The sequence below is a fragment of the Cryptomeria japonica genome, chromosome 9, assembly GCF_030272615.1.
Source record: "Cryptomeria japonica chromosome 9, Sugi_1.0, whole genome shotgun sequence".
In the NCBI taxonomy this organism is placed as follows: Eukaryota; Viridiplantae; Streptophyta; class Pinopsida; order Cupressales; family Cupressaceae; genus Cryptomeria; species Cryptomeria japonica.
In genome coordinates, this window is record NC_081413.1 from 679,279,236 (window position 1) to 679,303,625 (window position 24,390).

At 42.6% G+C, this 24,390-nt stretch overlaps 2 protein-coding genes across 2 annotated transcripts in view; one reads left to right on the forward strand and one right to left on the reverse strand.

The window, feature by feature from the left end:
- LOC131073989 (probable disease resistance protein RPP1) overlaps positions 1 to 24,146 on the reverse strand; it is a 102,872-nt gene extending 78,726 nt beyond the window's left edge. Inside the window, exons 1-2 of the mRNA XM_059211326.1 lie at positions 23,235 to 24,146; positions 22,988 to 23,071 (exon numbers count right to left, since the gene is read on the reverse strand). The gene's annotated coding sequence lies outside the window, so the exon portion shown is untranslated. The remainder of the gene's footprint in view (positions 1 to 22,987; positions 23,072 to 23,234) is intronic.
- On the forward strand, positions 15,064 to 15,477 carry LOC131858602 (uncharacterized). Its single transcript, XM_059211894.1, has one exon. The coding sequence runs from the start codon at positions 15,064 to 15,066 to the stop codon at positions 15,475 to 15,477; it is 414 nt and encodes a 137-aa protein (XP_059067877.1).
- Positions 24,147 to 24,390: the final 244 nt, after the last annotated feature.

Consider the following 24,390-nt stretch of genomic DNA (forward strand, 5'->3'; position numbering starts at 1 on the left):
GTTTACCCAGTGAGGTAAACAATCTATTCTATCCTTATCACCTTCTTTGTATCTTTCATTTGCATCTAGTTTGGGGGTTTCCATTGAGTATAGAGAAAGATATGAGTGATTTGGTGGGTTTTCAGCTTGCTGTCATAAAATTACAGATTTCCAGAAGTTGGTGTTTGGGAGTGCCTTTCGTAGTGTGAGTAGATTAGTTGTTTTGGGAGTGATTTGGGGTGTTTTTGGGTGAGTTTGGAGAGAGAATTGAGCATTTCTTAGTTTCTTGAAGTTGTTGGTCTGTGTGTTATTGATCCTAGGATTTCATAATTCATGTTGAAGGATCTTTTGGGAGTTAGTAACTGTTTGAAGAAATTTATCAGAATTGGACAGAATTACTTCTTTATTATATCTCTCTATTTCATATTGTAAGGTTAAGTAGTAGAGGATTGTAAGCATTCCCACTAGAAAGTGGAAGAGACTGGCTTGCCGCCTATTTTTTATATTTGTTACTAAGTCCTCCCGCTGCATAAGCGGTTGAGTGATATCTGTTTGTAATGGTCCTCCTGCTACATAAGCAATTGAGTGATGTTTGTTGTAATGATCCTCCCGCTGCATAACTGGTTGAGTTGAGCTTGTTTGGTGTGTTCAGTCCTCCTGCTGAAACATTGCGGTTGAGTGATCCGTGTTCTGGGAGTGTTGTTCTTTTGGCTGGTTTACCACCAAGCTTCTTGATTCACCCGTTGGATAAGCGGAAGGGGCTGGCTTGCTGCCCATTATTGTATTCAACACTTCAGCAAATTATTACTAACGATCCCCTGCTACCGTGTGCTCTCACCCTCCCAGTTTAGGCTCTCGGTGATCAAAAGGTGTAGGGTTCCCTTCAGTTGTTTGGATTTCATTATTCTAACCCTAACGGGTGATTGGTGTGATTGTAATCTTGCTATTGAAAAATCAAAAAAAATAAGGGGAATATTACATTTGGTTAATGATTGAATTTTATACAATGGAAAAGAATTGTATCATTTATCCACAAAGGTTTTCCTATGTGTAATATCATGTATTCTATTTTGTAGTCTATTAATTCTAAATATACATGCACTACTTTTGAATAGATCTATCATGCTTCTTTTCTCTAGAAAAAGAGGAGAATTTAACATAAAACTGAATTTCCTAAAAGTGGCAAATTTCAGTTCGCATAAAGCATAGATTCATTCCAAAGAGCTAGGACAGCATATACAACAAGGGCACTAGATTGGTGTGAAGAAGGTAGAACAAAGTAGCAAACATGAAAAAGTAAAGACATTGAGTGTTCTAAAGAGGGTTCAAGAAGGATGGTGTAGACAAGGACAAGCCAACAAGGCTAGAGCTATTGATGTTCCCTATCTATCTTGAGTAGGGCAGCTAGATTGGGGGAGGTATAATTCATCAATCAAGTTATATCACCACCTATTCATAGATAGAGATGACTTAGTACGGTTCCTAGATTCTTACTGATGAAGTAGTAAGTGTTGTGAATCATAGGAAAATGAAATCATCACTCAGAAGGAAAATGAAAATTGTACCCTCCACATCCTACGAAGATTCCTATAACCGGGCAATGGACCTGGAGAGCGAAGGGAAGACATCCAGGAAAAAGAAAGACAGATCCTCTAAAGAGGAGGACTCCTCCGACGGAAGCAGCAGCGATGAGGGGTCGAGTAAAAAGGTGCAAGCCCTTCAGAAGGATATGCATCACATGATGAAGGAATTCAAGAGCATGAAGGGAAGCACTAGCAAAAATGAGGAAGTATGGTGCGCAAAATGTAAGGAGGATGTAATGTCCCTACTATTTAGAGATCATTAACCTGCAGAACAGATTGTTAGAACATAACAAACATATAAATATATATATAAGTAATTTAAATTGCAATCTACTTCAATGCTCAATTAACATAATCATAATTTTCGTCTAATAAAAAGGATACGAATGCCATACAAAGTATGTCCTTAGGCGGCCATGAGGCTCGCCTTCTTGGAACCCCTTGGTTCCAAGATGTCCTTAGGCGGCCGTGAAGCTTGCCCTCTTGGAACCCCTTGGTTCCAACCCTGTTGTGACCATTTCACACATCGCCCCATTAAAATGGGGACCCCCTCTTTTTGCTCGGTTTTGCCTGTTCTTCTCTCTGCTTTTAGGTTTTTGGGTGAGTGAGTCGTCTGGACTAGGGTTAAGCCTTAGGGTTTCCATTTTGACATTTTCAAGCCGGAGTCCAGTCCGATTTTGAATAATCGTTGAGCATCCTCGCGCGGATTGCAATTTTGAAGTAAGATGAGTCTGTCTAGGTCCAATCGGAATTTTGAAAGCAAGTTCAAATTTTGCTTAAGTGTTAATGATGGAATTATGAAATTTTGTCCGATTGATTTTTTTGACCAAATTTTGGAAATTTTGATAATTGACCCCAGGCATTGGAGATAGCCTAATTTTGCCTTGTGAAGTGACTGAGGTCCTAAAATCTTGATATTTTGGCCTATGGAAGCAAAATCACTCCTGTCCCTCTGTCAGGGACCAGGGCGAAAATGATATTTTATACATCTTGGTCATTGACTTCTTTCATTTGTCTTGTGCAGGGTCGCCAGGAGATGCAGTTGAACACAAATTGGAGGTTTTGAAGATTTTGGGACTCAAAATTGGCATGTTTTTCAAGGTTTAAGGTCAAATCGCTCCTGTCCCTCACCCAGGGACCAGGGCGAAATGACTTACTTCGACCATTTTGGACCTCATTTTGATCAAACTGAAGCATCAGGGACGCAATAAGGGATGAAATCGACATGATGAAGTACCCAGACTTAGTCATTTGCAAGAAAAGTTGAGCATTTGCCCTTAAGGACAAATTTCGCTCCTATCCCTCACTGAAGGACCCGAGCTTGTTTCTCAAAGTTTCACTGTCCTTGCAAGATCAAGCCAATTTTTGGATTGGAAAAGAACGAGGAAGGTACATGTTACTCGTTAAATATAATTTGAGTGCACCTCGAAGGAGAAAATCGACCCAAGAAGTCAAATCGCTCCTGTCCTTCTGTCAGGGACCAAGGCGAATTTCAATGGTAGCTCCTGTCCCTCTCTCAGGGACCAGGGCGAAATTTACATTATCTAGCATTTCCTTCCGAATTGGGTTGCGTCCAGGCCAAGGGGCATGATGGTAAAGATGTTTGGAATGCCTCAAAAGGGAACGAAGTTGTAAATAACCCTAGAACGTGATGAAATTGCCCAAGGCGCTCCTGTCCCTCTCCCAGGGACCAGAGCGATTTGCTCAAAGGACAAGTTTTGGCGAAGGTGAAGTGAGTTTTAAGTTTGAGGCAAGCAAAGGAAGGCGTAATTGCTCTATTGAAGATGATTTTGAAGATTACAAGACACAAAGTAAGCCCATATTTACCCTAGGCGCTCCTGTCCCTCTCCAAGGGACCAGAGCGATTTCTTCATAAGGCAAATTTCCCGCAAAGTTAGAGCGAGTTTCATGTTGGAGATGAGTGAAGGGGGGCCCAATCAACCCGTTGAAGACAAATTTGAAAGTTGGCAAAACGCAAATGAGCTCATAAGTGTAAGATCGCTCCTGTCCTTCAGTCAAGGACCAGGGCGAAATCTAGGCTATCTAACATTCCCCTCCGAATTTAAACCACTCCAAGCCAAGATACAGGGTCAAGATGATATTTGGAATGCCACTAAGAGAAACGAAGTTGCAAAAGACCACAAAACTTGCTCAAATTGGCTAAAGCGCTCCTGTCCCTCTCCCAGGGACCAGAATGAAATCCTCAAGTGTGCCTCATTTCAGAGTGCCAGTTTCGTTTGCAAGACTCAAAAGGGAATAAGGAGCAATGTTTCACGCTTGGAAGACAATTTAACGTTGATATGATTAAGGGTTTGTGCCATAAGTGTAAAATCGCTCCTGTCCTTCAATCAAGGACCAGGGCGAAATCTTGGTTATTTAGTCTTCCCCTCCGAATTTTGATGAATCCAGGCCAAGGTACAAGGTGGCGATGATGTTGGAAATGCTTCGAAGAAAAGTGAAGTTACAAAGACCGCGAAATGTGATGGGAAATGACCAAAGCGCTCCTGTCCCTCTCCAAGGGACCAGAGCGAAATCTTCAAAAAGACATAAAGTGCTTGCATTGCAAAGTACTATTTCTTGTGTCCGGGATTCAAGATGGAAGAGAAAGTGATATTCTACGTTTACAAAGCAATTGGAAGTTGATACGATCAAGGATTAGCACAAAGAAGCAAAAATCGCTCCTGTCCTTCAGTCAAGGACCAGGGCGATTTCTATTAAACCAGCCATTTCCTTCCAAAACCATATCAAGGCGAAGTCATGCAAGGTCCGGAATGTCTTTAGGAAGACGATGAACAAAGAGTTAATGTCAAAAGCTCAGAAGCAAAAATCGCTCCTATCCTTCAGTTAAGGACCAGGGCGAAAATGGTTCAAAGGGACATTCATTCAAAAAATCAAATAGATCAAGCTCAAGGTTCCCATTTAAAATGCCAGTTTGAACGTAAAGGAAGTGACTTTGAACGTGAAGATCAATCCAAAATGCTTAAGTCACTCCTGTCCCTCTCCCAGGGACCAGAGCGATATTGTTAATGTCCCAAATCCTTCCCATGATTAGGCGCCAACATTTTTTGAATTACATTAAATGCTAAAAATCGATAAACTTTGAAATATTTTTAATTAAAATTGGCATTTAATGGGTGCGCACAGGGCATTTATTAATTAATTTGGCCTTTTTTTTTAAAAACGAAACTATTAATTACAAAGGCATTTTAATTAATTAATTATTAAATTAAATAAAAAGAGCGCTTGGGTTCTATTTTAAATGTTTTCTACAAAAGTCGGCCTCCTCTTTTTATTTAAATTTTGTTATTATTTGCCTTATTTCCAAAAGTCGGCCTAGAGGTAATTAAAGAGGTGAGCGCTTATATAAGGAGGGTACTTTGAAGCATTTCAAATCATCATTTAATCATTCATTTACATGTGATTTTGGAGAAGAATACAAGGTGCGAAATCTCATCAAGAGGAGTGCGGATTTGGTTAGAAGTGGAGCGAATTCTCTATCAAGACGTTGAAGACCCCAAGGGTGGTGGAGTTGACAAGGAAGGCGCAATTGCTAGAGGAGGATCACGTTGAAGACTTCAATCTTCATTTTGCCTAGGCGAACTTCCTTAATTTTGCATTCTTTTGTTAGAGTTAGCTCTCAAAGCGAGGTATGGCGAAATCCTCTTTTGTCTAAATTTTGAATTTTAATCGTCATAGTCTCAATCTAAATTTTGAATTTTGAAATTTTGAAATTTCCAGTAGCTCAATCGTATTTAGGAAATGATAACTCAAAGACTTATCATGAAGTTTCCTAAATTCAATCTTTAATTTCTACATTGCAAAATCTATTACTTATTATGAAATGTTGTGTAGGATGGCGACCCCGAAGGCGGGAGCATCCACCAGTCGTCCAGCTCTCATGAAAGAAGATCAAAAGAATGAAGAATTGGAGACCAAGATCGTGTCGAAGTGGAGCAACATTGGAGATACCAACTTGGGAAACTTCAGTACGAAGAAGTTTCGAGAGGTCCCTTACATTGGCAAGCCATCCCCTGTTGCCAGGAGGATAATTGAAAGTGGCATCATTAAGGCGGCCGGCTTCCCTCTAGCAATCCAGTGCCATGAGTTGATGATCGAGTGTGCTCGCCATTATGATCCACAGTCCAAATCAATCGTGTCCAAGGAGGGAAACACTTTGGCTTATCTTTCAGAGGAGGCTATAAGTGAGGCTTTCCATCTTCCGGAACACAGAGATATGATCTACAAAAGCATAGAAGGAGCTAGGTCCATGTACGAAGATGATCCGGACACTTGCCTAAGCATCATCAATAAGAGTTGGCTACTTAAGAGTCGTCCTCGCCTGAGCAAGATTCCAAACACACCACATAGGATCGACTTCCAGGAAGAGTACAAAGATTTGATAACAATACTCAACCGAGTCATAGGAGCTCCTCAGGCCTTCTATTTCGAGAAATGGATGTTTTACTTCATCCAAGTGATAGTTCAGGGAAAAGGAACAACTCATTGGGCTAGAATGATTAGCCATTGCTTGGACGTATAGTTAAGGAGACTGAAGGCTACCAAGTCCTTCCACATGAGTTCATACATCATATATGCCTTGATCAGAAGCTTTGAATATGCAGGACTACCTCACAGAGGAGTGATTGGAAGAGGGCCCGGGGAGGTCAGAGTTTGTGATTCCTATGTTCACTTGCATCATCCGCCAAGAAGTGACTACAAGTTAGTCAATGATACCTTCACGATGAACATTACCAGGACATTGCAAGGCGGGATTCGGCTATCTCAGGACGCACAAGAGCTTGTAAAGAGGTACGGTGCTTGGTTTATCCAATTTCCGAAATTTACATATATTAGAGTTCATGGATGTCCTTCACCTCCATACATGTTGCCGAGATATCCGACAGACAGAATAGTGTTACTTGAGGTAACTAGACAGTTGGCAGCTTATGCGAAGGCATTCAGACATAGACATGGAAATGGAGTTCCTGTGCCTATCATATTAGGGAATTCAGTTGAGGTATGTCCTAATGCTCTAGCCATGGATGATGCAGAGAAGGAGTTAGCTTTATATTTATTTTCATTCTTTGCCTTGAGAGAGAGCTTTGATCCTTATGGGTATATAGAGGAGACAGTCGGTAAAAAATACAAGCATGAGTTTCAGATAGAGGATTTTATGATGAATCTCTCAGATGATCTTGAAGTAAAAAGAAAGATGCATTCCAGGTTGCCTTTAAACTTCATCAGGAAATGCAAGATTTACAGAGTGGCCGACCAAGCTCAGGACAGTGGCAGACATCTCCAATCATCTTATGATCGAGAAAGCAAATCAGTGAAGCTAGATTGGAATGAACCTGAGATTGTGGATCTAGATGCTTTTATGGCTCCAGTTTTGTCTTGTACTCGTAGATGGGTTGATGTGCAACATCAGAAGTTGAGAGAGCAGGGCATATCTATGACTTTTACTTTGGAGGAAAGACCAGCAGAAGGTGGAGCAAGTGTAAGTGAAGGTAATCCTAATCCTAGAAGTGTAAGCGAAGGCAACCTTCGAAGCGTAAGTGAAGGCAATCCCCATCCGAGAGGCTCGAAGAGGAAAGAGAGACCTGAGAAAAGAGAATCCTCCAAGAAGAAGCAAGAGGCCAACCGAGATCGTTCATCTGGCACATCTTCTCGACAAGAGAAGAGGACACTTGAAATAGAGGAGTCTATGGAATCGATGGTACAGAACGATAAACAAGAAGAAGGACAGGCACCTCAACGATCATCAAGTAGATCTCTCCAAGCTAATGAGCTACATGAAGACAAGGACGATAATGAAGTAACATCTCCTCTCAGAGAAGAAGAAACATTGCCTAAGGAGATACAGGTTAAAGAAACAAGATCTGCCATCCCAGATTGGTTAAAGGAGAGACTAACAAGGGTGATTGTGATCGAGGACGAAGACAATGTGATTGATTTAGAGAGCCTTGTTGGAAATTCTTAGGAAGTGACAGAGAAGAGGAAGGCTACTAAGATGTCCAAGATGATCAGAGATGAGACAGGATCCAGGAAATTGCAGATAGCTACACCGGCAGTGGACAAGTATGAAGGTGAAATCCTCGCAGAGGAATATGATGTAGAGACATTTGAGCTTGGTCCACTCACAGCCGAGCAGACACTAGATGAGGCCACCAATTCGTTTGAAGCATTAAAAGACAAGCTTAGGGAAGAAATGGAGAAAAATAGAAAGCTTGAGAGAGAGAGAGGTGCATGGAGAGGCTACTTTAGCCATCTCAATCAGCCTTTGGGACGTCAGGATCCAGCAGTATCTCCTGTGCAAGCACTTCCCCTTGAATCAGTTGGTGAGGCAGAGAGAGTCAGAAGTTTGGTCCAACTTATGAGCTCTTGGATTGACAAATCTCATACAGTTGCTATTGAATTTGCAACAAGGATGATGCAGACCATTCATAGAGCTATCCAGGTTCTTGAGATCATCCACAACTTAATGATAACGGTAGCCGCCTTTGCTCATACTAAAGATGTTATCATTCTTGTCCTGCAAGTAATCAGACAAACATCAAGGAAGGTCCTAGTGCAAGAAAAGATAATGGATGGAGGACCTCATAGTTTAGTTCAGTGGTCAACCTTACTCCAGATGAAGGAAGTTCTCTTCGAGGACATTAGTACCAAATGCAATCGTGTTGAGGAGGTCATCCACCCGATACAGGACAGAGTGTTTGAGGTATTATGTACTATTCTTAGCAGGAGGATCGAAGTTGAGACAGATGTGGATTTACAAGAACTGGAGGAAAGAGTTAAGGTCATCTTTTGCAAAGATGCGAATATTATCACAGATGAGCAACAAGACCAGATGTTTGCTACCATGCTCTTGATTGAGAAGACCAAAGAACTTGAACCTGAATGGGACGCTGCTCTTCTCAAGGCCTTTGATCAGGTCATCCACTTGGAAGAACGAATGAGGAATCTTCCCGAGATTCCAATTGCTAAGATCGAAGGAATCGTATCTAGATTCATTGCATATGCTAAAAAGGAGCATTGGAAAGGGAATAAGATTCTAGAAGAAAGGTTGTTATAGATCACATGGCACCTTAATTGTCATTGGTCTATGTCTCCTAGATTTTTGTGCCAAATTTAATATTTGGCTATGCATTTAATATTGTTCAATAAAAAGGGGACTATTTGTAATAAACCCTAATTAGGGTTTAGGTGTCATAATCTTGGCCATTGATCTTCTTTTGATCTGGACCGTTCATTGTAATTGAGGATGCTATATATACCCTCATTCCTTTTCATTTTGTCATTAGATATCAGCATTAGACATTAGTGATTAGAGATTAGAAGTTAAAAGAGAGAAAGCAAGTTATTTTGTAGTAAGATTGAGCTTTGAAGAAGGAATTTCAAACAATTGTTGTTTATGATGGCTTTGAGATCAATAAAATATTGAAGTTATGGTGTTTTATTGCAATTCTTGTGGTTATCTTCATGGTTGTTTACATTCTTGAATCATTCTCAGTCAAAGTAGTATTTTAGTTTGAAGGACTAAGTGTTGGGCTTGATCTTTGGTGAGATTCACTTTCCAAACCACTAGCTTCTTGCTGATTGTGGGAACGCCTTGTGTGGTCAACTGGAGAAACTTGAATCACCTAAACCTTCAATCGTCATTGAACTTTGGATATGTGCCTTTGTGGTAGTGTCTATGATCCTTGATGAGTTGAAAGATCATTTGTTACCTTAGAAGATCGCATCAATTTCAGTTGAGTTGTTATTTTATGGCAATATTGAAGTTGGTAGAATCTTGCCAAGTCTCGTCCACATTGAGTCATTCTTAGGATTAGATTAGAATTAATCTCTTGTAAGCCATCCTCTTTTGATCTTTTTGAGAATTTGTTTAGTTTAGGAAATTCTATTTCGGAACGTAAGGCCCCTTGATGAAACAGCAATCACAATGACCACTGGTGCTTATCCACACGTAGAGACCCTACATAAAAGAACATTGGAGTCACCCTGATTGATCCTTCTTGCGATATCTTCAGCAATCAGAGACTTTATTCAAGAGAGGATAAGGTACCCTTGGGTATTTTATTCTGTGTATGATTGTGTACAAAATACACGTCAACAAAGCCCTCCAGGAAATCGAAGATGAGTTCGAATCCTGTCTTGAGTGTAACCTCTTACACCCAAGCCCTCCAAGGAAGACCCTTGTCTTACCTTGCCTTGGGTGATGCCTTCATCACCCAAGTCCTCAAAGGGGATCGGCCTGACCTTTGAGTCCTATCTTGGGTATAACCTCTTACACCCAAGCCAGCCAAGGAAGACCCTTGCCTTTCCTTGTCTTGAGTGATGCCTCCATCATCCAAGTCCTCAAGGGAATTGACCAAATCCTTCTCTTCTTGGTTGAACTTAATCAACCAAGCCGTGTGTATATGCATATAGATATTCAGTATATATTGCCCTAGGGATTATCATAATCCCCCCTTAGACTAAGAGAGTTTCCTCCCTATAGCCTCCCTCATGTGATTTCATTCATAATACATTCCTTTGCATTTTCATTTACTATTTCCTATTTCATAATGCATATGTACATAGTCTTGTATTCATTACCTATATTCATAAAATGTTCATTAACCATTACTCACATGTATTCCTTAACATACATTCCTATTACCCTGATATGTATTTTTCCTATCATTCTTTACTATTTAAGAATCATTCATTATATATGCTTACAACAAGTTCTTCCTTCCTATATATATATATATATAGATATATATAGATATATATATATAAACTATTCCTCTATGTATTAATGTATATATATATATATATATATATATATATAATGTCACTATCTATCTTTATGCATTTGTATTTATTAATGTATATATATTAATTATTCCTATTAATATATATATTAATCCATTGCCTATCTTTATATCTCTATATTTATTAATACATACTATTCCTATTAACCTATATAATATATAGAATAGCATTTATATATTTTTTTATATATTAATGCAAAAACTATTATTATACCAAATCCCTTACCTGTCTGCCCGTAACCTCCTCTGTAGTGCCTCGTCACCCTTTCTTCCCCCTTCCTTCTCCCTCCTCCCTTCCCCTTTAATCCTCGTAAAGGGATGTGCCCTTTCACGGGTCCCCTTCCGCGTGAAGGGGCGCGAGGGTAACCGCAGCTCAGGTTGCGTTTACCGTCGCATCCCTTTGTGTGGGGGTGATCGTGGGGGTGGGGTATTAATGAGTTTTAGGGCGGGGGAACTTATTATATTTTAAATATTCGTTGTTTTCTTTTTTTTTAAATACTATATATTAAATATTGCCTTTGTAAATGTTTTTAAATATCAAATAATACTTTCTTAATATATATATTAAATATATTTTCTTTATTATTTTTTTATATTGACATTTAATAATATTTTTCTTTATTATTTTATATATTAAATACATTAATATTTTAATCATTTATTTACAATATTTAATGATTTATTTCTTCTTTAGGATATTAATATTATTTAATGATTTGCATCAAGTGATATCGTGGGGGTTATCACAGAGGAAGGTCACACAAAAAGCTCCTGTCCAAAAAAGGCCTTCTGCGATATTTGCCAAGTATTGGGACACTCCACCAAAGAATGTCCCTAAAACATGAAGACACGGGGGAACCAAGTGCTCTTCACCCAAGAGCAACCATCAGCGACAGCAGGCACATCGCAACCTCAAGCCAACACCACGGCATCATCTGGCGGTTACATAGGTAACCGAAGGGGAGGAAGAGGCAACAATAATAATAGCAATAATCAAAGTCGAATGTAGTATGATGCCAAGGGACGACCGATGATTCAATGTCGGGCATGCAACTAGTGGGGACACTTTGCGTAGGATTGCCAAAAAGAGGAGGCACTGCAACACTTGTGCAGATGGTGTGGTCCTAGAGACCATGACGAGACAAATTGCCCCAAGCCAAGGGTTAATCTCCTCAACATTGAGAAGACTGGTGATAAAGAAGTACTGACAATCACCCATGCTCAAACCAAAAAGGCCACTTACCCCGACCCTTGTCCGGAGAAGGAGAGATTACGCGAGGCAAAAGCCAACATCGAGCGCGAGATGATGGCAAAACGACGGAACAATGCAGAGGTGGTGAGTACATCATCCCATACTAAAGCCGAAAATAACATAATTGGGCAAGTATTGCAAATGAAGGTGCCAATAAGGGTGAAGGACCTCCTAGACACAATGCCACAATTGAGAACTGCCATTTTCATTTATGTACAAACCGCACCTTCGAGTGTGACACAGGCGGAAGTTTCAGTCAGCCCCTCAGCTGACCCAATGTTGTTGGCCTTAAATAGTGGTTGGCATTTTGCGATAGTCGAGATGGGAATTCTCGAGGCTATCCTCAAAGACACCATCGTGGACGGAGGTTCGGGGGTGAATGTGCTGCCAGAGAATACATGGAAGAAGCTCAGGAAGCCAACACTATGGCCACCCACATTCAACTTGGTGGGAGCAGACCAACACGACATCAAGCCACTCGGCACCCTGATGGCCCAGCCAATGACCATTGGCACAAAACCCTTCCTACTAGATTTTGTGGTAATCCCACTGAAGAAGGGGTATGACACCATCTTAGGGAGAGGGTTGTTGGTTACAGCAAAGGTGAACCACAACTGGAAGAAGAACACCCTTTCCATGGAGAAAGGGGGCCGGAAGTACATCATTGACCTAAGGACCCAGGTTGTCGACGAGGAGCTTGCATCATCTAACTCGGATTCAGAGGACTCAAACCGATGGGAGTGGGATTCCTATGAAGGCAAAGACGAGAGGGAACCAAACGATGAAGGAGTGCTTGAACTCTATGGTTGCTCAGAAGATGAGATTTCCTCATTGAATGGACTCCTCCACTGGCAAATGGAAGATTATGAAGTGTTTCATCCTACTTGTCACATGCTGCGAATTGAGGACAAGCCAGGCGAGAAGGAGGAGTTTCTGCCAGAGTACAAGGAGGGAGACGCCAAAGTAAATGATGTTCCGGCGTACGAATTTTCAAAGGACAAACCAATGTGGTACGAAGACCCCACCGTGAAGGAGACAAACTTAGGAGACACTACCACCCCTCAAAATATCTAGGTAGGCGACAATTGGAGCCCGGTGCTGAAGGCCGCAACATTCAAAATCTTCATGGAATTCAAGGAGGTATTCGCTTGGTCCTACAAGGATCTGAAGGGGGTCCCGCCAGAATTGTGCGTCCATCGAATACCATTGGTCCCGGGAGCCCAACCGGTACGGAAGAGGCTGTACCAAATGAATAAGAACTATGCTGCCAAGGTGAACGAAGAGGTTGAACGGATGTTGGAGGCCGGCATCATATTTCGAGTGGAGACAAGTGAGTGGGTCTCGCCAATTGTGATCTCACTGAAGAAGGAGGCCAACCAGATCCGCATCTGCATGGATTTTCGGTGCCTCAACACAATCACCATCAAGGATCCGTTCCCTATACCTTTCACAGACAACATCCTAGAGGAGGTGGCTGGCCATGAAATGTACTCATTTCTCGATGGCTTTTCTGGATACAATCAGATTTCGATAGCTAAGGAGGACAAGTTGAAGACCACCTTTGTGGTGGAGGACGGAGTCTATGTGTACAACTGGATGTCGTTCAAGTTGTGCAATGCTCCCATAACATTCCAGAGGATAGTCCTTCACATCTTCAATAAGATGTCTGTGGGAAATTTTAAAGCCTTTTTGGATGATTGGTCGATTTTCAATAGCGAAGACACTCACTTGGTGGTGCTGAGAGAGTGCATGGAGAGATGCCGAAGGGCCAGGCTCGCCTTGAATCCACGGAAATGCAGATTTATGGTACCACAAGGAAAGTTGCTGGGCCATATCGTTTGTAAAGCTGGACTGAAAATTGACCCGGATAAGGTACGGCTAATTGTAGAAATGGAGTCGCCCATTGATGTGACGGGAGTCAAGTCCTTCTTGGGACACATTGGATACTACAGGAAGTTCATCAAGAACTTTGCCCAACTTTCATTCCCACTGGACAAACTGACAAGAAAGGGCGAATCGTACATATGGGAATCGGCACAAGGGGAAGCATTCGAGGAACTCAAGAGGAGACTGGTGGCAGCACCCATTCTGGCCTATCCAAAATGGGACCGAGAATTCCACGTACAGGTGGATGCCTCGAACTATGCCATTGGGCTACACTAGCACAAGAAGGGGGACATGGGTTGGATCATCCCATCTATTTTGCCAGTCGGTTGATGTCGAAAGCTAAGAAGAACTACAGTACCACCGAGAGGGAAGCCCTCAGAATGGTCTATGTCGTACAAAAATTTCGGCACTACTTGTTGGCGACACCCTTCACTTTCTATGTGGATCACCAAGCGTTGATGTACCTGGTAAATAAACCCATCATCCAAGGGAGGATAAGCAGGTGGCTACTGCTCCTTCAGGAGTTCACGTTCACAATAATTGTACGGCTAGGCAAAAGCCATGTCATTTCTGATCAGTTGTCCCGGATTAGGTCCGGAGAGCCGCCAGAGGGGGTGAATGATGAATTTCCAAATGCTCACCTATTCAAGATCACAATATTGCCATCATGGTATACTGCCATCGGGGAATATCTCTCCACCTCCGTGTTCCCACAAGGTATGCCACCGGGAGAATGAAGGAAACTCGTGTTGAGAAGCCGCACATTTCAATTGATTAATGGATTGTTGTATAAAATGGGACCCAACCAAGTGCTGCGTCGGTGTGTGATGGAGGAAGAAGTGCCAAGCATTCTAAGGGAGGCACATGAGGGGCCCGCGGGTGGCCATATGGGACCAGACACTATGGCAAGAAAGGTGTTGCTAGCGGGCCTGTGGTGGCCCACATTGTATAATGATGCCAGAGAATGGGTGGTAGGTTGTGATACGTGTAAAAGAGTGGGGAAGCCACTGAAGAGGGATTTCATGCCCCTCAACCCTTCGCATGCTCAGGAACTATTCGAGCGTTGGGGGTTGGATTTTATTGGGCCACTCAAGGCCAGCCATGCCAGGAGGTGTCACTACATTGTGGTAGCCACAGAATATTTAACCAAGTGAATTGAAACGCGGGCCATGCCTGACAAGTCGACCGTAAGTACAGCAAGATTCATTTATGAGCAAATCATTACATGGTATGGTATCCCTATGCAGTTGACTAGCGACAGGGGTGGACATTTTGTGAACCACGTCATCAAACTCCTCACTACTGAATTTTAAATTTTCCATTCATTGTCCAGCCCCTATTACCTGCGAGCCAATGGGCAAGCGGAGGCTACCAACAAGATTCTTGTGGGAGTGATTTACAAGCTTGCGACGTCGAGGGAGAAGACAGGGAAGAAAAATTACCTTCGGTCTTGTGGGGCTACCGCTCAACCTACAAGGTGACCATCGGCCAGACTCTGTTCCAACTGATGTATGAGTAGGAAGTTGTTGTGCAAGCGGAATTCATGGTGCCAAGCCTTCGCATTGCAATCAAGAACAGATTGGGGGACATGGAGAGCCTGAGGGAGAGGCTGTATGTCTTGAACAAGCTGGATGAGAAAAGAATGATGACCCAATGGGCTACGGAGGCAGCCCAACAAAGGAGGAAACTGTGGCACGACAAGCACTTAAAACGAATGAGGTTTGTTCCACGACAACTGGTACTGAAATATAATGGGCGTAATGAGATTAAACTAGGTAAATTCAAGGTAAGATGGCTAGGACCGTATAGAGTCCAAGAGGTGGCGGTGAATGGGGCAATGAAGCTGTGGACACTCAATGGACGAGAGGTTGCAGGCAGCATCAATGGGTCGAAATTAAAACTATATCATGAGCAGAGGCGATCGACCAACCCCGAATCCTCTCGAAGAAATACTTAAGAGGAAAAAAAAAAAACCGTACGGGTACAGTGGGAACCATACGGGAAAAAAAAACGTACACCGTACGCTAGAGAACCGTGCTCACCGTATGGTGGAGCCACATGCTCACCATTCGGTGGAGCCCGCGTGCTCACCATTCAGTAGAGCCACGTGTTCCCGTACGATGGAGCCCACGTGCTCACCGTGTGGTGGAGCGCATGCTCCCGCACGGTGGAGCACCCCGTGCGGTGGAGCCACTCCTGTGCGATGGATGGAATAAAACGCCGCCGACAAATAAAAAGACTTGTAATTTCGGAAGGCAAAAAGAAGCGTCCAGGATCCCTCTCGAGCGGTAGAAAGGAGATCGATGCTACCAGCATAAATAAATAACGCTCTGCTGGAATAAAAGCCTCACACATGCCACAGTAAAATACCAGTGGAGGGATTGACCGTACGACAGAAACGAAAGAAGATTGCCGACAGAGGAGACCACAGTACAAAGCAGTGGCAGAGTATTTAGAGGGAACAAACACTATAGTATGGTTTTCTAACATCACCGTGTAGCGTCCTAAAATTGCGACACTTGCAATTTCGACTGCATTTCGGTCTTCACAATGGCGACGCAACACGCAACCTGAATGGAGACCCCGAAACTTGCTCACGACACTGAAAACTGCATTTTTCAAGCACCCTGGCCTGAACCTCCTTGCACCCTGCTGTCCCGGGAGGTGGGACCAGAGCGCCCAGCGCCCTGGTCCCTGGGTCCTATTTTGGGCCCGGTCTCCTAAGGGGTCTCGGGTCTTTTTGTTTGCAATTTGGAAATTAACTTTTCTGGTCGGCCTAAGGTCGGGAAAATCAGTCTATCAGCCCTAAATGAGAAGTATATAAACTACATTTTTCTCTCTCATTTGGCATGAAAAGGATATATGTAAAAGCGTGGAAACTATACTCAAGTATTCAAGCATTCAAGCATTCAAGCATTCAAGCATTCCTTCAAGCAATTGATCATTTCAAGTCTCCATTCAAGGCTAAGTGTTGCATTCAAGTCAAGGATTCAACCATTGAAGAGGAGATCACATACTACATGCTACAACATACAACATACAACATCTATACCTTCGCACATAAGGATACAAACATCCTTAGAACAAGGTATTAGTACTTGTTTTACAGTCATTTACATTTACAGCACTTGCTCATTTCTTGGTTAATTCCAAAACCGGGGTTTGACCTAAAGGCAAACCCCTAATCCCTAACCCCCCAATCGTCTTCGCTTTTCTATGTGTAGGTTGCAGGTACGCGGTTGAAATTGAAGATCTGGAATCCTTGTGCAGAGACGAACAGATCCCCCTTCGTTTCGCGGATTTTTCAGAGGACCGTGGCGCCGGGCGCCATCGTCCCGACAACTTTTGCTCAAATTTGCAGGACAGCGCCGTATCGACATTTTACTGCTAATTCCAGGTCCGCAGCTTCATACTGTATTCCTATCTCAGTTTATAAGCAAATCTTTATCACTTTATATGCATGCTTAGCTTAATTCTTCTATCAACATTCTTTACAAAAGAGGGTAGCCTTGTTGTCTTAACCCTTGAAACACATTTAGCATCCAATCTTGCATTGCGTGGGATTGGATCTTGTGGGTTTCAACCCCTCTTTTGAATGTAAAGTCTCTCCCCTAAGTGAAAACCATCGAATCCTAGCGAACCTCCCTTCTCTCTCCTCAAAGTTGGAAGAGGGGAGAACAACTAGGGTTTTCCGCTTTACACACCGTACCGAGAGTGAAGGCATCTAGCCAAATACGTACTGTACGATCAGTATCGCTGCTGAAGGGTCCCACATTGGAGGAGAATAGGCACGTGCAGAAGTTTGTTACCCTAACCCTATTTTTTTAATATTAAAGAGGGCACAAAAGACAAAGGCAAAATTATTTAATGGACACCAGTGGTGGAAAGAATTGGCAAAAACAGTTGCGGCAATTACCTGCTACAGTGTCGTCAACCTCTACGAACAAGAAAGTTGTTCGGATTCTACCTTCAGGTGTGAAAGTCAAGGGCGGCATGGCTGACAGCAGCAAAAGCAAAGGTAAAAAAGTGCAACCCAAAGTGCAGCAAATAGCAGCGAAGAATGATGTGACCATGGACACCATTACCTTCGAGGGTTTGAGTGGAGCAGATTGTAGGAAATGGTGGAATGAGACCCCGCATGATGATCCTATGAAGACAAAACTACAATTTGCACAGGTACAGTGGGCCATCTAGATGCCCATTTTTTGCATTAAGGATTTTGAGGTTGTGCTGCGGACCATGATTGGTGCCTATGACCCACACAGGTGAGTTTGTATTTGATTACGAGCACCACCAAATTACAGTGTCGTTCGCTTCCACAAAATTTACAAGAGTTTTTGGTATTCCAGGAGTGTAGGGAAAGAAAGTGGACAAGGGGCAGAAAATATCCCCAGATTTAAAAGATAAACTTCTCAAGCTGATGTGTCGCGATGACCTCACACAAGCCGAATTGGATAGTCTCCAGCATGCCAACAAAGGAAGAGGTTTGAAGAAGTCGTTCATGAGAGAGGGGATATGGCAGTGCCTTTTGGATGTGTTGAAGAGCCGCTTGATGGGGGCGAGTAGGGCTTCAGACATTGCCATGGCGCAGGTGGTGCTGGTGAATGGCATCCGCAATGGCGTGGTATACGACTGGGCATCAGTACTGGCAGATAGGATGGAGGAATTCATGACCCTCCAGCACAGGACCTTCTACATGCCCTACATTGCGATTGGACTCTTCCTAGATGCGATAAGCCTTCAGGGCTCACCAGACACAACTTGGCACCCACAATTGGGTTCACTTGGATATGATGGCACCAAGTGGAGATACACAATCAAGCTAGAAACGGAAGCGACGGGTGGTGGTGTCTGAGCCGAAGACAGAGTCGGAGTCCACAACTAGTGACCCGAGTGAGGAGGTAGAGGACTCCAATGATACATCACAGGCCACCGAGAGTAGCTTCAAAATGGTGGGTGGAGGCGAACAGCAGGTGGAGGAGGAGACGAGGGCAACATCTTCTACAATAGCGCAGACAGCCACACCTCCACCTCTCGTAGTTGTGCCAACAGCAGCCACACGGCCCTCAGGTGAGTTATCCTAGCAAACGGTCTCAGCAAGTGCCACTCGGCCTCTCTCTGGAGCGGCAGTATTGGCAGTGCCAGATCCTGGTTTTGGGCAGGGTCGGGCAGCAGTGATTATGGTTCCCCCACATGCGGCCGCAACATTGGTAGCCTTACTAGAGCCTCACGTGGTCGACGACAGGAGTCCAATAGATGCTGGGGGCAGTGGCGGGAAGGTTGGTAGGGAGGCTGTACCAGCAGAGCATCATGGAGGGAGTGGTACTCCTTCTCAGACGGATATGAGTGCGTGGCTGAGTCGGTACAAAATGACACCAGTAGCACCAGTTGGAGTAGCAGTCCTCTCCCCACGACGTGAGGCGAGCCCTCACGAGATTGTGGACCTGGTCGGAGACAGTTCACCAAAGACTACACAGATTGTACAGAGAGACCACTCACCCATTTGTGAATTGGTGCTGAGTCCCCGACAGGAGGAGGAGTTGATCCAGAGCCCCCCGCATGACGAGCCACGACAGAGTCCTCACAGAAATGCCCAGGAGCACGATGTCCTAGCATCTCCGAGAATGGAGGGCAACAAGGAATTGGAGTAGTTCCTTGCGGATATGGCTGTGGAAGCCCGACGGATGGTAGCCTCTGCGAGGTCTCAGGGAGATGCCCGAACAGATGAAGAGTTGGAGCAGCTCCTCGGATTTATGAGGGACAGGTGCACGACACACTTTGCACAGCGTTTCGATTCTGGTGGATGGCCTACTACGGAGACCTTACAGATGTTGGAGAATTGGGGCCTCTGTGAGACCAGCAGACAATCATTGTTGCAGAGGATAGAGCAAGTTTTCTGAGAGAACTGCTATGAGTTGCGAAGGACGCAGTATATTGCTAAGAGTATAGAGACCTAGCGCCAGGAGGCCGTGTTGGCACGAGAAGAGTTGGTTGCTCGACTCCAGCAGATGGAGGAGTTGCACAGAGAGCAATTGGCTCGAGAGAAGGCCTCATGGGATGTAGAATGCGCTACCTTGGACACAGTGTTAGCTGAGGAGAGGTTGGCAAAGGATGCCTTGGAGGAACAATTGGAGGAAGCCTGCGAGGACAGGGCTATGTTGGAGAGTCGCCTAGATAGTGCCTTAGAGATGGTAGAGCAGAAAGATAAAGAGGTCTTGGAGGCAGCGATGATGGTGAAAACAGCGATGGAGCGCCAGATGGTTGCGGAGCGGGACCTCAAGCTGTGGACTGAGCAGGTCTATGAGTTACGGGCTCGCTTGACAGCCGCACCTCGTGCATTGGCACCCTCCTCACCAAGGATGCTTCCTCCACCCCATTCTCAATCCTGAATTCTATGTTGTTAATCATCCCATTTTGTTTTTCAATCATCAAGAGACGACCTTGTTTTTTGGGGGAGATGATGTTGGCGGTAATATTGTACGTGAATAAAACAGTAGTTAATTAGGTAGTACTTTACTTTGTTAGTAATGTAACCGAGGGATGGTAGTTACGGGTGCGACGGTTGTCCCTCGCATCCCCTCGATACCTTTATATACCATGGAAGGTAACTTGTAAAGACACATGATTATGAATGGAAATAGTAGCTCTTATATTTGCTTGATCTCATCATCTGGTATCTATGGCATTATTGGTTCTCGTTAAGCATTCTATCAATATGTTTTAAACTGTTCACCCTGAGGGTAAACAAACTCATCACTAGCATAGTTATCTTTAGAAAGTTGATGTAAAAGATGTCAGGAGATATCCTTCTCGAGATGTCTATTTTTTATAAATGTGATATATAGATGGAATAGGCCCATTGAGAAAGATATTTCACAATGCTTTTTATATAATTTTTTTTAAAGATAAACATGCTAATAAAAAATTATGAATTGTGATCCAAAATAATAATAATAATAAATTCCTACACAATTAAATTCAAGAACTCTTCAATCAATTTTTTTTAATCAAAATAAAAAAATTATTATGACAGTCCAACTTACTTGACAGAATTAGACATTGATAATTGTAGATATTATTTATATGGCAATACGAGCTCCTCCTATAGCTAGGGCTTTCCCGCAATAGTGGCTCAATGAGGGCGATGCAGAGAGGCCTTTGAGAGGTAGTTGGGTTTCAGTAGCCAAAAATGGCCACAACCAGAGGGAGAATGTTCCTGATTCTATCCGAGTAGAGAAGGGTTTTTCAAAGGTTGCTTGTAGAGTCGGCTCCAAAGGTAATGGCAGAGGCTTTTCTCAGTCTTGTCAAGATAGGATGCACATGAATCTCTGCTTGTCAGTATCAGGAGAAGGGTGCTCCAAATGGGGAATGGAATATTGTGAGTGGGTGCAGCGACTTTAATACCGCAATGCCGTTGAAAACTAGGGTTTCAAGGAATCAGCTGGTTTAGGGTGGAGGTTCCAGTCAACATGGCTTGGCTTCTTCTCTCAACGACGGACCACAGACCAAGCACGTGCGGAGAAGGAAGGAGTTGGATAACTCACAAATGGAGCAGGAGTTTGTGGGGCAGAAAGGATTGTGTGGGGCTTAATGCATTCTGACTGGGGTTTCTTGTTCCATGTCTAAGGGTTTTATTCAATTTGAGCAAGCCATAGATAGACCTTCAATGTGCTTGGGAGCTGAGATTGAGAGAAAAGTGTGTGAAAATATAATTAAAATTCTGAGATGGGTCTGATAGGGTATTTTTGGGGTATTTGGCCAAGTCTTAACCAGCTACATGAATGGATATCAAAAACTTGGGACCCTGTCTTGGAGGGCAATGTGCAGAATTATCGTAGTGCCTAAGGCTTCTTTGTGGCAGTGTTTGACAAATATGCAGGACAGGAAGAAAGTCCTCTGTGATCATTTGTGGAGCTGGGAGGAGAAATTCATGCTCTTATTGAAACCTTGGTATCCTGCTTTCAACCCTACCATTAAATTTTTTGACAGAATTTTGATTTGGGTAAGACTTCCTTATTTCCTGTTGCAATATTGGTTTGAAGCTTGCTTTGTTGCAATAAGTAACCATCTTGGATAGGTTTTTGGGGGTGGATGAAGATTCCTTGGATTTTTCACATACTACCTATGCACAAATCCTAGTAGAGATGGATTTGAATAATGCTCTACCAGTAGATGTAGATCTGAAATCAGCAAGGAGAAGTTGGTTGCAGCCGGTAGATTATGAAGGTATCCCCTTCAGGTGTAGAAGATGCTTTCAAATGGACATTTGGCAGCAATCCATGGCAAGAAGAAGCAGAACAAAGCAAGACTCCTCATGGTGGAAGGAAGACTCCTCTCATCACATTTTGATGGAAAAAAGCAAAGATTTGACTCAAAAGAATGCATCCGGAGAAGATACTGCTAATGTGAATGAGGCTAGGCAGAGTGTGGATCCCTCCAAGACCCCAGGGGGGTTCATGGTTAACAATAATGACAATGTAAAAGCTGGTAACTGGTCTGCTGTGGTGAAGGACATTAGACATGTTAATGTGCATTCTGTGAACAGTAGGGAGGGGTCCCGTACCTTGGAATCTTTGGAAGTGAGGCAGGAGAGGTAGGAGGATAAAGGGGGAGAGGGAAGCCAGACACTGATGAAGAGAAAGAGGGAGAAGAGAGAAATGAAGGGACTGCAACATGTATCTTAGTGATCAAACAGAAAAGCTGCAGGGTGGAGAAAAGTTGGGAGGATGGATGGAGAGACATGAAGGGAAAGAGAAACAAAAAAGCCAATCAGGAGGAATCTTGCAATATGCAGCTTCGATCACACACCAAGATAAAGCATATATGATGATGTACTGTTGGACCTGTTAATGGGTTTTTGTTTTTTAGATGGGTTGCTTCTTTGAGGTAGAGGTTCCTCGTTTGTAGACATTCCTGGTTCGGACCAGGCTTTATTTTCAGTAGGTGGATAGATGTTATTCACTTATTATGTACTTTTTCTTTCTATATCAATAAGATCACTTCTATTACCGATCAAAAAAAAAAATTGTAGATATCATTTAAAGATACCTAAAAGTAAAGACTAATTCAAAATTTAGATTGGACTTGTTGGCCAGCTTTACTGTTGCTGTCAGTGGATAGTATTTGAACCATGTATCTCATGAGACAATCACCATAACTTATAATCTACTGAACAGAAAATGCATAATTTATTTTGGTTTTAGAATCAATTTGAAAACTTGGCTTTGTTTTCCACTTACATGAGTAACTATCCACATATAAATTTATATATTCGGTATAACTTATGTGTGGAATCCATCGTATAATTTGCTTACAGCATGACACGCTAAGTAACTATGTTGACTTTCTAATGCATTTGGGGTTAAGACATCAGTTTTATCTTGGAACGAACTTGACGCTGACACATTTAATACACGCAAGGAATATTTGATAAGCTAAATGAAGGAAAAAGTTTATTTTGTACTTACCCTTGATTACTAATGGCCTCGCCAGTGTATAAGGAAGCTTTATGGAGTGCCAACTTCCAGCTTTTAAGCTTTTCTGAGCTGTATCTGCACAGGTGGAACAAACTTAACTCATATATGACAGACTAAAAGGAGAAGATAATAATTAAGAATATCTTATAAAATATATATATTTAGTTTTAATTCATTAATAATTAGGGTCTAACAGGTATTCAGCAGACAATACAGAGGAACAGTATTTGAGGTATACCTACTTTTCATTTCGTGGTTGGAGAAGGCATCTGCATAAATTCCTTTTCCTTCAATCGCCCATCTTAAAGTAGACGGCTCGACATGATAAAAAATGGGGATAAATTTGATGCCAGTTTGCAGCATGAATACCAGCTCATACAAACACCAAGGGGAGTGGGCCTAATTCGCAGAAAAAATGGATATGTGAATGGAAGCGCTTTGCATTGCTTCTTGTAAAACAAAAGGGAAAATATCCCCAAGCTCCAGTTCATTTTTGTCCAAAAAAACCCTCAATCCGGTAGCATCTAACTTCTTGTAGATACTATTGGCCACTGTGTATTTAACATCTCCTCCATGATGATTTATAAAAACATCATAAGGGGGGTGTTTCATTTCAGATGAGAGTTTAGATTCAGCAGGTGGAGCGATTATTAGGCCATCAAAAGCAGTTATTGTGTGATGCACTGCTTGGGTGGATGCAACAGAAGCAGGTAGGGCAATTCTTAGGCCATCAAAAGCATTTCTTAGGCCATACTTGGGTTGTCCAGAGGTTTCAGAAGGGACTGCCATTAGATACAACTAGAAACAGAGAAGAATGCCGATGCAATGGGTTTCTTAAGGTTTGAAATGCTTGACAGGCTGAGGACGAGGCTTTACTATAAATTGAGGGGAACAGAAGCCAGGAAAATAGATCAAGCTGGTTCAATGCAGAATGCTTAGAAGACCAAAAGCAATCGGTGGGGGCTTGATGCATAGAGGACGAAGTTGAATTGCTCGCTAATGAAGATGGATAACATTTATTTGAGAAAAAGCGGGAAAGGACGGGAGAAGCAACTTTGTTTCCATCGTCAATCCCTCGTTGCAGTTTTATATTCTGCAGTCTATTTTTCACTTTTTATGGAAAGCACTTACGATTCAATCTGCAGGCCTATATTTGAGAATATTTAAACCAGGCCGGCATACTCTGTTATATTCGAATTCTTCTAGATTTAATTATTTCCTGAAAAATCATAATTATTTATAGTAATACTCAGAAAGTTAATAAGCTTCAATAAGCATTTGTAATATCCGTGATTAGGTGGTATTCCCAAAATATTTGTATGTTTCTCAATGTATTCATACTTTTTATGAAAAAAAATATGTTATCAAATTTTCTTCAATCAATTTATGATTGT

Bases quoted from the DNA above. Each gene is read 5' to 3' on its own strand.
- LOC131858602 (XM_059211894.1), top strand. From the start codon at position 15,064: ATGGTGCCAAGCCTTCGCATTGCAATCAAGAACAGATTGGGGGACATG.